General features: G+C 58.9%; 1 protein-coding gene across 3 annotated transcripts in view; it reads right to left on the bottom strand.

Annotated features, from left to right (window-relative positions):
• LMF1 (lipase maturation factor 1) overlaps positions 1-15270 on the bottom strand; it is an 89742-nt gene that overhangs the window by 62628 nt on the left and 11844 nt on the right. For all 3 annotated transcript variants that reach the window (XM_045048058.1, XM_045048057.1, XM_003999053.6), the window contains exons 2-3: positions 11077-11386; positions 4550-4560 (exon numbers count right to left, since the gene is read on the bottom strand). In XM_045048058.1, the coding sequence (XP_044903993.1) occupies positions 4550-4560; positions 11077-11386 (321 nt within the window). The remainder of the gene's footprint in view (positions 1-4549; positions 4561-11076; positions 11387-15270) is intronic.

The raw sequence follows: 15270 nt of genomic DNA, 5'->3' as shown, positions 1-15270 counted from the left end.
AGCGCCACTGGCTCCCGGCGACGCAGCTGGGGCTCGAGAGCGCCAGGTAGCACCCACGGATGCACAGGTGGGGGACAGACTTGTTTAAACTCGGAGCAAAACGGAGGCTGTTTGCCCGAGTCTCCCAACGCCAGTGTTCCCGCCGAGGACGCCCTCGCGGCCTCACAGATGCCCACAAGGCTCGGGCACCGCCAACCCCGGGGACCGGAGGGGCTGGGGCTCTGGTCTCTGCCTCCATTTCCCACGTGAGGCCTCGTGCGGCCCCCTCCCCACGCAGCTCTCCTAAGCACGGGGGCTTTGGCAGAGGGGTCGGCACGGGTCTCCCGAAGCCTCGTCGCCTCGGGGGAGGCAGGCCGCGAACCTCGGCCACCACACCTGCCGCTTCACCACCACAGGCGAGCGCGTCCTCTGGCTTCACGACCGCCGATTTTATGGTAGCTATGGTAACCGCCCCGGATTCAGGGCACGGGCGCTTTTCCCACCTGGAAAAGGAGTTAGGGTCTGCCGGGTCTCGGTCACAACTGGAAAACGACCATACTCCTGCAGCCGCAGGTAAATCAAGCAGATTTTAGCAGGACGAGAGGGAGAAGGCAGGTTTCTTGGAGGAGTGTCTCGTGGTCACGTGGACCCTAACGCTCTCGCCGACGGCGAACTTCACGCCCAGACTTCCAGCCTCCCCTGCTCCCAACCGCATGAGGCTGGCAGGGTACTAGCTCGCTCTTACGGTTAAGAAGCGCTCCACGGGCAAGGGGGACGGGGAACCATCCCTGCTCTCTTCTGGCCTAAAAGTTAAAGACACAAGCCCGAGAAGGAAGGCCGCACGCGGACGCAGCTGACCACAACCACGACCACGCTGGCCGCCCCTGACACCGAGGGCGCCCGGCCGGCTGAGAAGGTGGTGAGGGACACGGGTCCAGGGCAGACGCAGAGCCTCACTTTCGATTTTAAATTTTGACTCCGGCTTTGTCACCCACCTACCTTTTAAGGTAATTGAAGATTGGAGAAACAGTCCGTGTTCCTGTTCCTCTTGCCAGAATCCGACGCTCTTCCTTCGAGTTGATGCCCATTCTGTGACTTCAAGCGTCTTTGCCTGCAGAACCCCTCAGCAGCCCCGGCAGAGCAGCGGGGACAGCCCGCACATGCCTTCCTGTTGAGGACACGGTGTGGCCGGCCGGGCGGGGGGGGGGGGGGTGTCCTCCCTCCTCTCTGGCACCGACAGGCGTGCTGCAGTGATGTGCCTGTGGCACCGCTGGCCGCTAGGAAGCTTCTCTGGTCCTCTTTGGTCCTCACCCATCTGACCACGATGTGTGTGGGAGGGTCTGTGGCATGCGCCTTTCATTCGGGTCTGGACAGTCCTCGGCTTTTATTCCTTCAACATTCTTCTGCCTGCTGTCCCCACTGGCGTGCGCCCCGCCCCACTGCACGGCCAGCAAGGACACCCTGTGCCCAGCGCCCCTGCCGGCCCTGTCTGCTGCTCTGTCGGCCGGGCGGGGCGGTGCGTCTGTGCGTGGGCACCGTCGTGGCTCCTGCTGGGGCAGACAGACCCACCCCTTCCTTCCCCGATGGCTCCAATATCGGGGTCTCCCCTGCTGCCTGCAGGCTCCTTTTCCCCCTGCGTGTGTACATCTAGAAATTCTTGTTTAGGTCAAACGCTGTGTAGAGAAACGGTGGGTCCGGAGAGGAAGTGATTACCCAGAAGTGAGCGTCTGCAGTGAGGCTGTGGTCCGGCAGGGAGGGTCGGCGGGACGGGGTCATCTGGCCGGAAAACCGACTGTGCTCTGTGAGCAACCCCAGCACGGGGCCTGGGGGCAGCCTCTCCCCATGGCCTTTGCCCACCCGTCGGCAGAGGAGGGCCCTTCCCAGCCTCCTCCTGACCCCTTCCAGCCCACTGGGCAGCTGAGTGGCAGCACAATTGCGGCCCCTCCCCAGGACACGGCCTCTGCTTCAACCCCCTCCCTGGGGTCTCGGGGCTTGATGTCCCTGCCCCAGGGCAGTCTGTTCCCTTCAGCACGGGCCACCAGGGAGACCCTCTTCGGCTTCCTGCCCTGCCTGCCCCAGGCCTTCTCGCGTGCCCAGGGAGGCCCGCAGACTGGAGCTCGGAGCTGCCACGTCTGGGACAGTTGCGGGGGCCTCTCCTTGCCAACCCCCCCGGCTCTCGGGCTCAAAGGTGAAACCAGTCACAGCCCCACGCTCCCGAGCGGGCGCTGGGGGTTCAGACCCTGCAGCTGCTCCACTGACGGGGCTCGCGTGGGTCAGGCCACGAGGCGGTCTCGCACAGCACCCAGCCCCCGCTCCCCGTGGGACGGGAGGGACGGCTGTCGGGGAGGCTGTCTCCTTCTCAGCGTCCTGCTTGCAGATGGCCAGGACGGGGCTGGTGTGCTTGTGGGTGTCCCAGGGGGCCTGAACAGGACATACGCGATCCCCGGGGCGGGCCGCTTCCTGCCGGACCTTCAGCCAGACACCTGACAGCCCCCTCAGGCCATCCTCGCCAGCACCCCTCCTGCGTCACTCGTGGTCCCGCAGGGGACGGCCCGCGTCCCCGCCAACCGCCGCTCTCGCGTCGCGTGCTCTCAGGAAGGAGGACACGTCCCCCGTGTCCTGGCAGTGCCGGCTCCTCACCTCTGTCTGTGCTGGCATGAGCACAGCCCCCGGCCTCTGGCCCTTGTCTCGGCCGTGCTCCCCCCACCGTCCTGCCAGGCCTCCGCGTGTCCGATGGCATCAGGGCGTTCTGTCGATCTCCTCTTCCAGCTGGAACGTGACTCTGTGACGCCGAAGCCATCGCCGACGTGCTCTTTAGGGCTACGCTTCCTGTCCCTGTGCCCCCCTCTGTCTTTCCAGATCACTTGGATTTCTCAGAACACCACTTTGTCCAGCATTTTACCCGCATCTCCACGTGTTTCCGGTGACTGCTCGAGGGGTCACAATACGCACCCTGAACCCTCCTGCACTCTCCTCGGGGTGTGCGGCTCCACTCGCAGCATGGAAACCCACGACCACGCGGGTCCACCTGCCGCCCTGCGAGCCCCGTCAGGCCCGTCGCGTGCGTCCGCTCTGGGAGCGTCATGGGTCTCAGAAGGCAAACGACTTGTTTTGTTTTAAACAGTCAGGTGTGCCGCAGACGAAGTAAGAACAGGAAGCGGTCTTTCACGCTGACCCTCGGACTCCGCTCTGGGCTCCACACGCCTCCCGGAGGCCGGGTCTTCCCTCCCGTCCCTCCCGGCCACCCAGGGCAGGGAGCGCGCCTCGGCGGCACCCAGTCCCCGACACAGGGCCCTGGCTCCCGGCTTCCATTTGAGGCGCCTGCTCACCGGCCCTGAGCCCTCAGGGCCGCTTCCAGACCCGCGTCCAGACCCACCTACCGCTCTCAGGACTCTCCCTTTCCCTCGGTCGGCACCACCCAATGGCGCGGGAGACACAGTTTCCTTTCCGCGCACGCTGTGTGGACTTCCCCGGGCTTCTTGCACCTGTACAGTCGTGTCTCCAACCAACGTGGGGACGTCGCCACCTGCCCCTCGTGCCGGGGCTCCGCACACATGCCGCCAGCCTCCGAGCTCTCCCCTGGGTGCCTGAGCTCTGCGCGGCCTGGGGGGGCTCTAGGCCCCGCTCCGTGCCACCGTCACCCAGCCCCTCTGGGAAGTCCTTCATTTCACACACCGTATTTTTCAGTTCTCGACTTTCCGTCTGCTTCTTTTCTCATCTCGTCGGTTTCTCTCCTGAGAGCTCTTCTTCTCATTCTTCAGGGCCTCAGTGCAGTCACCAGTTCCCGCGGCTGCGCTGGGCTGGCCTGAGGATGGCCTCTGTCGACAATCGTTTCCCTCCAGGACAGGCCTGCGGTCCTGGCCCGTTGCTCCTCGTGTGGTTGGGGATCGTGGTGGGGCGCCGAGGGTGGCACGGTGTGGGGTGTGTGGCTCCTCGCGTCCCCTTGGAGCGTGCTGACGTGTCCGTGTATCAGCAGGTGAGAAGGTGAGACCCACAGGTGGGCTGTGCTGGGCCCTATCCACCGGGGGCCCCCTTGCCTCTGAACAAACGCTACCCACGCGCTCACGGTGGGTGCAGCACTACCCGCACGGCATGGAATCACTGCCCGACGTCCTCCCTTACCGGGCAAAGAAATCGGGCCGCCGCGGGCTGTCCCATCGCCCTCAGCCCTGGGTGAGCTCCTCCTCTGCCCAGGGGTGTCCCGCGCACTCAGCGCGGCCCGGGGGGGGGGGGGGAGAAGGGTTGGCCTGCAGGACGGCCTGGCCTTCACCCAAGGAATGGTGTTGATCCATGAGGACACTGCGCGCTCACTGCGGCGGGGCCACTCGACCGGCCGTCTGACGCTGCCTTCTACCCACAGCACACCCCAATGTCACGAGTCCCCAGGTCTGCACCGGGCCGGCGCTCCGGGCACGGAAGCCGGCGTGGGCCAGGACTCCAGGTTCGATCACAGACATTGGCCAACGTGGTGACAGACTCTCAGGCGAGGCGAGAGGCAGAAAAAGCGCACGGGTACATACCCCACACACATGCCAAACTCCCACGGCGTCGCTTTCTGATTTCCACTTACCAAACGAATACCTGAAAAACAGAAGAAACGTGTATTAAAATTTTGCCTTGCTTTGTCAAAAAACTTACAAGACTAAAGCATCCTGCTACCCAGCTAAGTAAAGCCCACTTCAGTGACCCCAGGACACCGTGGGTCGGGTCACAGACCCCATGGGCACTAAATGTGGGGAAGGTGTGCATAAGGGGGACCCCCTAGGTGCTACGTGTGTGGCCAGAAGCCCTGTCTGCCCAGGCCCTGCCCCACATATGGGGTCCCAGCCCATGCTCACAGTAAGCCAATCAAGAAATCTTTTAGGGGGGCACTTGGGTGGCTCGGTCAGTTAAGCGTCCGACTTCGGCTCAGGTCGTGATCTCACGGTTCGTGAGTTCGAGCCCCGCGTCGGGCTCTGGGCTGACAGCTCAGAGCCTGGAGCTGCTTCGGATTCTGTGTCTCCCTCTCTCTGCCCCTCCCCGACTCATGTCTGTCTCTTTGTCTTTCTCTCAAAAATAAATAAAAGTAAAAAATAAATCTCTTGGAAAAAGGAAATGTAATAGTGGATATCTGGCAGTAAATTTCTGTACATAGTCAAACACCATGGAATGTCATACCCTAGAATCAGAAAGTCTGAAGGGCACCCAGTACCCTGAGCACAGATTATCAGAAAGGGGACCCTACAAGGAAGGGCGGCCTTCACTGTGGAGTGCGTGCCCAGGCGCAGGCTGCTGCCCCCACGGAACGGAAACGGCCCCATTCTGTTCCCTGAACCTCCCAGAGCAGAGGCAGGAGTCCGTGTCCGTGCATCAGCTCTCTTTTCAGTCAGTGCTCCGTCAACGCATCTGGGCCCCAGGCAACGTTCAAGGCGGACGTGGGTGGCGGGGCGCAGCCAGGGCGGCTGGTGGCGGGCCCTGCGGGGGGCTGCTGCGTTTAGGACAAAACGAGGCTTGCATCGTCCACCGTCCGGAGGGAGCGGCCACGCAGCGCGCCCTGTGGCACCAACTGTGACCCCGCACCCCCCGCGGCCCTCTGGCATCTGCTCTGGGCGCTCTTTGAAGTGCAGGCTCTGTCCTCTCTCTCCAAGGGACGTGGCAGAGGCGGCTTCCTCCGCAGGAAGGACCCCCTGAGCCTCCCCGATGCCGGTCCAAGTTTTTGGAGATGATCCTTTCTTCTCTGGGGGCCAGGAAGGTGGGGAGAGAAAGGGACGGCTGCACAGCCATCCTGACTCGCTACAAAGGGCCCTTGAGGAGTACTGCCAAAGTAAAGCGCAGATAAAAGGATCGGAAAGCCGACGTTGTGGAAAGTTGATGCTGGGGGACAGCTGGAGTGAAGTCACGGTCGGGGCTCCCAGGGTTCTAGCAGGTTCCAGCGTCCGAGACAGAAAGAGCCGCGGCAGCCAGACCCATCTGTAAAACCACTTAAACTCATGCAATAGCGGCTGCTGAACTCTAGCTGTCTTGTCACACGTCGCCGGTTCCCGGGACGGTGAAGCCCCAAGAGCAAGAGGGCAGACACCCAAAGTCCCCACTGATGTGACCAGGAGACCCGCCTCCCCTGCAGAAGCCTCCCAGTACCCGGCTCCCCGCCCCACACCTGGGCTGTGCGCCCGGACTCGACAAACCGACTTCACCGCGGACAAGGTCACCCAAGGGACCTCACCGGGCGGGGAGGGTCAGCAGCGGCACAGATGAGGCTCATCAGTGGCAATGACCACCCGTGTGACGTGACGTGACGTGACGAGAAGGGCGCGCGATCTCCGTGGCCTTCTCCCCGAACCCACAACCCAGCCCAGTCGCGAGAAGAGCGTCAGGTCCCGACCCACAGCATCCCTGACCAGTCCTGTAAGCTGGGGAGTCAGAGACACTGTCCCGGCCCAGAAGAGCCTAAGGGGACGTGACGCCCAAATGTCCTGTGGCTCCTGGGGGAGGGGGACCCTGGGACAGAAGAGGTCAGTATCAGTCTGACAAGGAAGAGGTTGACAATACACGAAACTGGGTGTAGGGTGCCCAGGAGCTCCCCGTACTGTTCTGCATTCTGTAAACCTATAGTTGTTCCAAAGATGAAGCTTATCACATTAACAGGAAAAGCTGAAGTAGCTAGGCAGAAACCCGATCTGTGCCCGTCAGCCAGGAGAGCCGCATCCGGCCTCGCTGGGTCCTCAGCAGCGAACAAAACCGCGTGCGGCAGCCGCAGGCCGGGCCCTGGGAGGGACCACACGGCTTCCTTCCACTGGACAGATCCTCTGGGGCCCTGGGCACTGTTCGAGGCACACAAACTCAAGTTCTCAGCAAGGACGGCACGGGCGCACGGTGGGCTCAGACGTGCGCACCAAGGCCCGGGCGTCTCAGGACCAGGAGGCAGGGGCTTGGCAGTGGGGGGTGGGGGTGGGGCGGGGGCTGCCTGCCGGCCGCCTAATCTGAGGCCCCTTCTAGCTCCATCCGCTCCCAGGGCACCACCTCCTGTCTCTCCCCGACAGATGATGCTGTACCTGGTTAAACAAACGGAACCGAGAAGTCATCTCTGCCCCTAACCACACAGTCTCAGGGGCGGGGACACCCTCACACCACTCCTGTCCCAGAGCACCAGGAAATCAAAACCTGCTCCGGCCACACTCGATGGCTGGTGATGGAGAGGGGGCCTCCACAGCCGCTCAGCACCCCTGCACGTGTGTCCTTGGAAAGCCTGAGCCCCCACATGGGCTGGTCCTGCATCCCTATTGGGGGCCTGCCGGCCTGGGGATGCCCTGACTGCTGGCGAGCCCTGCAGGGGCATGGGGCCCCTGGTGCTGAGCCGCTTCCCTAGTTCCTCCCGCAGAAAGAACACAGTCCTGGGCCCAGTCGCCTTTCGCGCACTAGGAAGGCCCGCCGGGCACCTGCAACATCCCTCCCTCTACTCAGCGGAGGCACAGAAACACGGGAGCTCCCGCTTTACCTGCCTGCCGGCCAGCAACACCCCCAAAAAGTGGAGGGAGTCACGCCCCCTGCTGCTGCCCGCCACAGCCCAGTGGCTCCCAGGCCCACCTTCCTGGGGCTTGGGGCTCCCCTTCCCTACCAGGGGCCGCAAATCCTGGCCCCCAGGGCCCAAGAAACCCATTGGTGCCAGCCCAGGTCTTCACCGCGAGGCTGGGGGGGAGGGGGCGGCCGGGTAGATGGAGATATCACGACTCCTCACCTTAGATTTGCCCAACATGTGAAAACAGCATCTCTTAACTGCCCGGAACTGGAGCAGTGGAGACCCAAAATGAAGCAGCCGCGTGCCCTTGACAAAACACCCTGCTGTGCGGGAAGCACAGCCCCGAAGGCCGTCATGAACACGGGGCCATGCTGGGTGCTGACGGCACAGGAAAGTTCTAGAAACACTTGCAGGTAAAATCATGAGGATGTGGAGTTTGGTAAAACATGGGGGACGTGGGGAGAGTCAGAGGCCCGGGTCTGCCCGGGTCCTGTACGGTGGCTGAGCATCCCATGTGGCAGCGCTGCCTCAGCCCACAGCCCGACCCACGCCTGACCACAGGCCACGCGGATGCAGGACCTGGAGCTCTGGGAGAGGGCGCCCCGGAGCACGGACCCCACAGCAAGGGGCATGCCACCAGCTCGCCTGCGCCCCGGTCCCTCGTTCCTGCCCCCGCGTCCCCAGTCCCCCTCCCACTACGCCTGTGCGGCCACAATATAAGGACTTCACACGATCGGTGCTCCACTCCCCGAACCCGAGGGCGCGGGCCACCGATGTGCAGAACACTGACCGCCTAGAAGAGAGCCACTCTCCCTACGACGAGATCTCCGGTCGCTGCCACCACAGCAGCTCCCACCTGACACGCGGTGTCGGGAACAAAGTCGGGAGAGCGGGCAAAGGGCAGTCATGGTTCCAGAACATGCCGGGTGCTGCGTGAGGCTACCTGGCTCCGCCCCACGACAGCCACCTCGGGGGACTCCACGTGCCACCGGGCAGGAGCAAACATGGGCAGGCACGGGGCCATGGTGCCTGTGGAGAAGCACCTAGTGCACCTGCCTGGCACCTCCCTGCCTTGGGGGGAGGGGCTTCCCGTCCCCACCACCGGGCGCCAGCTGGACGCCTGCAAGACGTTTTGCCAACAGCGTCCATGATCTACATATCTCACCTCAAAGAAATATTCTTTTTCCCCAACTTTAAATAAATGGGACATGCAAAGAACGGTCTGTGTCTAACCGTCATTTGGGGTGTCACGAAAAAGAAAGCCTGTTCCCCCCGTGTGGGGTCCTCACTTGGTAAGTTTTCAATGTCACTCTGATCCCCAAACTATCATCCGTCAGGGAAACCCGAGCCAAGGGTGGAGCTGGAAATTCCTCGGAGGCGGAGGGCGCCTGAGTCCCGCCAGCCACCTCGCCTGGGTGCAGGTGCCCGTGAGCCCCACGAGGCCCCACATCTGTGCCACAGCAGCATGCAGCTCGGCCATGGACACTGGCATCACGGGCATGGTAGGTAAACCACTGGTCTCCACTGACAGATTTTGTTTTCTTTTTCACTTTTCACCTAAAACATCTCATGCACCATTTCTGAGAAAATGTAGTTTTATTTTATTTTGCACATTTTTTTTTTACACGTCCAAGGGAAGGAGAACAAAATAGCTTTTCCAGTGAGAAAAATACAAGACTATTTTTGTCCACACGTACCCAAAGTGGTTTTCAGAAATTTAAACATGGGGTTGATCCTCCTGGGCCACATTCTACGCCATGACTAGGAAATACTTTTCACAGTTCAACTTTCTGTGGTTGCCAGGCACGAGAAGGCACGCCCCAAGCCACGTGTCCCAGAGGAAGCGTGTCGCCCTCTCCGGTCTCTGCAGCGGGCGCTCGCGGTGTGGAACTCCAACCGCTAGGATGGACAGAGGGGCCCAGAACGCTCCCTTCTCAGGCGTGGTTTAAAATCACACGTCTCAAAACACAGCAGCCTCTGAAGACGTCACAGGAAAAGCCAGCGGAGCGCCCCTCTGTTGGTAAACACCCCCGGCCAGGAGACCAGGGGCAGGAGGGAGGCACCGGGGGCGTCGGACCTCCGGGAATCCCACAAGGGGAGGAGCAGACGGGCGAGAAGGACACCTCACGCCGCACAGCCGCTTTGCAGCTGCTTGAAGCAGGAGGCACACAGGACGGTCCCCCGGACCCTGCGCGGTGTCAGCGGGTAACACGTCATCAGGAGGGCCCCGGGGGTGGGTGTGCAGGGTGACCGAGATGCGTGGCCTTCTTCCCCGCAGCCTGGATTTGCAGGAAGGGCCTCCCGCATGCACACTAAGTGCTACCCATCCCTGCCCGACCCGGTGCAGTGCTAAGCAGGGTCACCCACAGCCAGGAACGGGCCGGGCAAAAGTCCAGCCCAGACTCCACTCAAAGAGGTGCGCACCTGCCCACAGGGAGCTGCGAGGGGCCCGCCGGACAGACCCCGGGCAACTGCCACAGCCCTGGGGTGACCGTTCGAAATCCACCTGCGAGACAGCACTGAAGGTCAGGTCCACGGGCACAGGAGCAGACTGTCTGGGTTAGAACCCAACCCTGCGAAGACCGCACAAACTTTTCCATCCTGGGCCAGCACCGCAAAGACGGCTGGGCCACCGGACTACACTCTTCGCCCAGAGGACAGACGACTCCTCAGTCAGAACACCGCAACAGACGCCTCAGAAGCGCTTCACCCCCTCCATGTCCACACAGATGCGGATGTCCATGTCTAATTCAGGCAGGTCTACACAGACACCAACGCTCCGTGTCTGCTTCCTGTACGTCTGCACCGATACCCTCCCTCCCTCCCATGCGTGCATACAGACACCGACGCTCTGCCCTGGCACTTCTCAGAAAGCTCTGGGTTTTCCTCTGCTAGGTGAGTCTTCCCTTCCTCTCGGGCCCAGCACCGGAAAGACGAGGGGGATCCCTGTGACCTGCTCAGACACCCCTCGGTGCCCTGGGGCCACTCAACTTCAGTCAGCCTTTCCCGGACCACGGGCCGCCCTGGGACACGGCCTCTCGGTTCCCGCAGGCCTTCCCCAGCCTTCCCGCCTCTGTGGAGCTCCGCTGCCCTTCCGACCGCTTGGCCCGGGAGCCCGCTCCCCCGACCCCTCAGCGGGGCCAGCCTCATTGTGGGTCCTGGCACTAGCTGCTAATGGTTCCTCCTGAACAAGGAAGAAGCTGGAAGAGCAGGAAAAGAAACAGCTTCCAAGTCAAGACCCCCCCCCCCCGCCCCCCGCCCCCAGAGCACTCCCAGAAACCCACACGGAGACCCTCCCTCCATCCACAGGACGCCGGGCCGCAGGAGGCTGACATCAGGGTCTCTGGGGTGGCCGTGCCACTCCCAACAGACTCGTGATTATTCCCAGAGAAGAAAGGCCCTGGGAATGTGACTGACTGGCAACCAGCAGTCTCTGCTCCCGCCTAATTGGAGTGGTGATGCTCCCCTGCACTCATGTGAGAAGAAATCTTGTTCCGTCTCCCCAGCTGCCGGGAGGCTGGCTTGCTCCCCGGCCCGTGACATCCCCAGGACGCCGCGCTGCGGCACGGCTGGCCTGCGGGACTCCAGGGCTTCTGACTTACCAGATCTGTCCCACGTTGACCAGGGACATGTAGAGGACCCAGAGAGTGGCCATGAGCACCATGTTGGCACAGCCGGTGACCAGGACGAAAGACGAGACGCCCAATCCGAGGAGGGCGAGGGCGTCCAGGTTGGCGTTCATGCGCGACCAGTCCAGCAGCCAGAGCACGGTGGGCGCGTAGCTCACGGCCTCCCAGCCTCCCCGGCCCTGGAAGTACCGCCGGACGCTCTCCAGGTACGCCCGGCAGGGCAGCAGGCCGCGGTCGCCGATCAGCTGCTTGTTCTGGTGCAGAGCCACCAGGAAGGCCACGACTGGAAGGAACAGGGCAAAGGACCGTGAGCAGGAGCACGGCTGCGTGTGGACACCCGAGGGAGGGGGCGCGGCCGGGCGGGAAGACGAGGCCGGGTCTGGGCAGCGGCTTGGGACCAAAGCAGGAATGCGAGGGGTCTGAGCGTTTCTCACAATCCCGGGGGCCATGCCGGAAGGTCCAGTCTGGAGAAGCCACGGAACGCGCGAAACGTACGCAAGCGCACGCGGGCTGCGTCTCCTTGCACCTGTGGTACGCGCGTGCACGAGACACGCCCCAGGCGAGTGGCCGGTTAGCGGCCCCAGACTGCACTCCGCGTGTGTCGTCATCACACGCGTCCGGACCACCCTGGGCCTGGAGCTCACGCTACGGCTCACGTGTAAGTCACGAGCACCGTGTTCAAACCGCTGGTTTCTGACAAGCCCCGCTCCTACAAGAGCACGTTCGCATCCTCTGGACTTGAGCGTCTGCATGGAGACGCCACGGGATGGGGGAGAGAGCACGGCACCCCCGCCTGCACACGGGAAGGCGAAGGGGAGAGAGCCGGGTCACAGGTGGCCACAGAGCAGTTCCACGCAGACACCACGGGACCCGTGGACCCCCGACACGAGCTGCACTCTGTAAAAAGCTCCACAGTGCTGAACGTCCAGGGTGAGGACCACCGCGTCACGGGGCAGGGGTGAGACCGGAGCACAGCAGCCCTGTGTCACGGGGCAGGGGTGAGACCGAGGGGGAGAACGGAGCACGGCGGTGGCGGTGGCTTAGTTGCCGGTTTTGCACACACTGGCTAAGGCTCCTGGTGTCACGTTCAGGTTGGGACCGCGTGCGACCCTAGTCTACGGCAAAACCAGCAGCGATCAGCTGAAGCGTCTGAAGGGAAGTAAGGAGGAAACAGCACGAAGGCCAGGAGACCCCGGGAGTGCACTCGCAGGGCCGTGCGCCACACAGAAAGTGGTATTCTAGTACTTGGAGACTCAGATTAAGTCCCGTGGGACGGCAAATAAAACTGTAAACAATTCTACATAATGAGTCAGTACAGATATAAAAATGGAATCCTAGAAGATGCTCAATTAACCAAAGAGAAGGCAGGAAATGAGAAAAAAAAAGAAACAACAGAAGAAACAAATAGAAAACAACCAGCCCCACGGTAGATTTTAATCTGTCACTCTAAATGAGAGTATTCTAAACCCAGCAGTAAAGACAGAAATTGTCAGACTGGAGAAAAAAGCAGGACCTAAATCTATGCTATCCACAAGAAATCCACTTTAATTTTTTTAAGTGTTTATTTTTGAGAGAGAGAGAGACAGACAGAATGAGAGAGGGGGAGACGCAGAATCGGAAGCAGGCTCCCCACTGTCAGCACGGAACCTGACACAGGGCTCCCGAGAGCCACCAGATCACGACCTGAGCCAAAGTCGGATGCTTAACCGACCGAGCCACCCAGGATCCTCCAAGAAATCCACTTTCATGGGGCGCCTGGGTGGCGCAGTCGGTTAAGCGTCCGACTTCAGCCAGGTCACGATCTCGCGGTCCGTGAGTTCGAGCCCCGCGTTGGGCTCTGGGCTGATGGCTCGGAGCCTGGAGCCTGTTTCCGATTCTGTGTCTCCCTCTCTCTCTGCCCCTCCCCCGTTCATGCTCTGTCTCTCTCTGTCCCAAAAAATAAATAAAAAAAAAAACGTTGAAAAAAAAAATTTAAAAAAGAAATCCACTTTCAATATAAACACGTACGTAGTTTAAAAGTAAAAGCACATGGCACAAAAACAGACACATAGACCAATGGAATAGAATAGAAACCCCAGAACTAGACCCACAAACGTATGGCCAACTCATCTTTGACAAAGCAGGAAAGAACATCCAATGGAAAAAAGACAGCCTCTTTAACAAATGGTGCTGGGAGAACTGGACAGCAACATGCAGAAGGTTGAAACTAGACCACTTTCTCACACCATTCACAAAAATAAACTCAAAATGGATAAAGGACCTAAATGTGAGACAGGAAACCATCAAAACCTTAGAGGAGAAAGCAGGAAAAGACCTCTCTGACCTCAGCCGTAGCAATCTCTTACTCGACACATCCCCAAAGGCAAGGGAATTAAAAGCAAAAGTGAATTACTGGGACCTTATGAAGATAAAAAGCTTCTGCACAGCAAAGGAAACAACCAACAAAACTAAAAGGCAACCAACGGAATGGGAAAAGATATTCGCAAATGACATATCGGACAAAGGACTAGTATCCAAAATCTATAAAGAGCTCACCAAACTCCACACCCGAAAAACAAATAACCCAGTGAAGAAATGGGCAGAAAACATGAATAGACACTTCTCTAAAGAAGACATCCGGATGGCCAACAGGCACATGAAAAGATGTTCAGCGTCGCTCCTCATCAGGGAAATACAAATCAAAACCACACTCAGGTATCACCTCACGCCAGTCAGAGTGGCCAAAATGAACAAATCAGGAGACTATAGATGCTGGAGAGGATGTGGAGAAACGGGAACCCTCTTGCACTGTTGGTGGGAATGCAAATTGGTGCAGCCGCTCTGGAAAGCAGTGTGGAGGTTCCTCAGAAAATTAAAAATAGACCTACCCTATGACCCAGCAATAGCACTGCTAGGAATTTATCCAAGGGATACAGGAGTACTGATGCATAGGGCCACTTGTACCCCAATGTTCACAGCAGCACTCTCAACAATAGCCAAATTATGGAAAGAGCCTAAATGTCCATCAACTGATGAATGGATAAAGAAATTGTGGTTTATATACACAATGGAATATTATGTGGCAATGAGAAAAAATGAAATATGGCCTTTTGTAGCAACGTGGATGGAACTGGAGAGTGTGATGCTAAGTGAAATAAGCCATACAGAGAAAGACAGATACCATATGGTTTCACTCTTATGTGGATCCTGAGAAACTTAACAGGAACCCATGGGGGAGGGGAAGGAAAAAAAACAACAGGTTAGAGTGGGAGAGAGCCAAAGCATAAGAGACTCTTAAAAACTGAGAACAAACTGAGGGTTGATGGGGGGTGGGAGGGAGGAGAGGGTGGGTGATGGGTACTGAGGAGGGCACCTTTTGGGATGAGCACTGGGTGTTGTATGGAAACCAATTTGTCAATAAATTTCATATAAAAAAATAAAATAAAATAAAAGTAAAAGCACAAAAAAGATACATCACAAAAACATTAATCAAAAGAGAGCTCATGGCTGTATTAACATCAGACAAGAAACGTAAAAACAATAATACGAGGGACAAAAAAGGACACTGCAGATGATAAAGGATCAACACGTGGACACAACAGGATTAGATGTGCGTGAACCTACCAACAAAACTTATGTGCTTAAACTGCCCTTACTTACTACATACAAGTATATACTCTATACACGTATTCGTTGACTTGACCTAACACATACTGATCGCTATATGTATAAAAAAGCAAGACACGCCAATGTGACATCTTCAGAACACTCTACCCAACAGCAAAATAGGTATTATTTTCAAGTATATGTGGAACATTCACTAAGACACTCCACGCTGTGAGCCACGAAGCAGATAAAACATAAAGAAAAGAGCTAAACTCTAAAAAACATGTTTCCAGCACAGACAGAATTAAACTAGCAGTCAGCCACAGGATGTTATCTGGAAACCCACCCAAATCTTTGGATATTATACCACACACCTCTAAATGGAGGTTTTAAAAGCACAAGCAAGGGGCACCTGGGTGGCTCAGTTGGTTGAGCATCTGACTTTGGCTCAGGTTATGATCTCACGGTTCATGAAGTTTGAGCCCTGTGTTGAGCTCTGAGCTGACAGCTCAGAGCCTGGGGACTGTTTCAGATTCTGTGCCTCCCTCTCTCTGCCTCTCCCCCACTCACGCTCTGTCTTTC

Source organism: Felis catus, chromosome E3 (genome assembly GCF_018350175.1).
Source record: "Felis catus isolate Fca126 chromosome E3, F.catus_Fca126_mat1.0, whole genome shotgun sequence".
Taxonomy (NCBI): domain Eukaryota; kingdom Metazoa; phylum Chordata; class Mammalia; order Carnivora; family Felidae; genus Felis; species Felis catus.
Note: the sequence above shows the minus strand (reverse complement) of the source record. Positions and strands in the feature narration are given on the sequence as shown.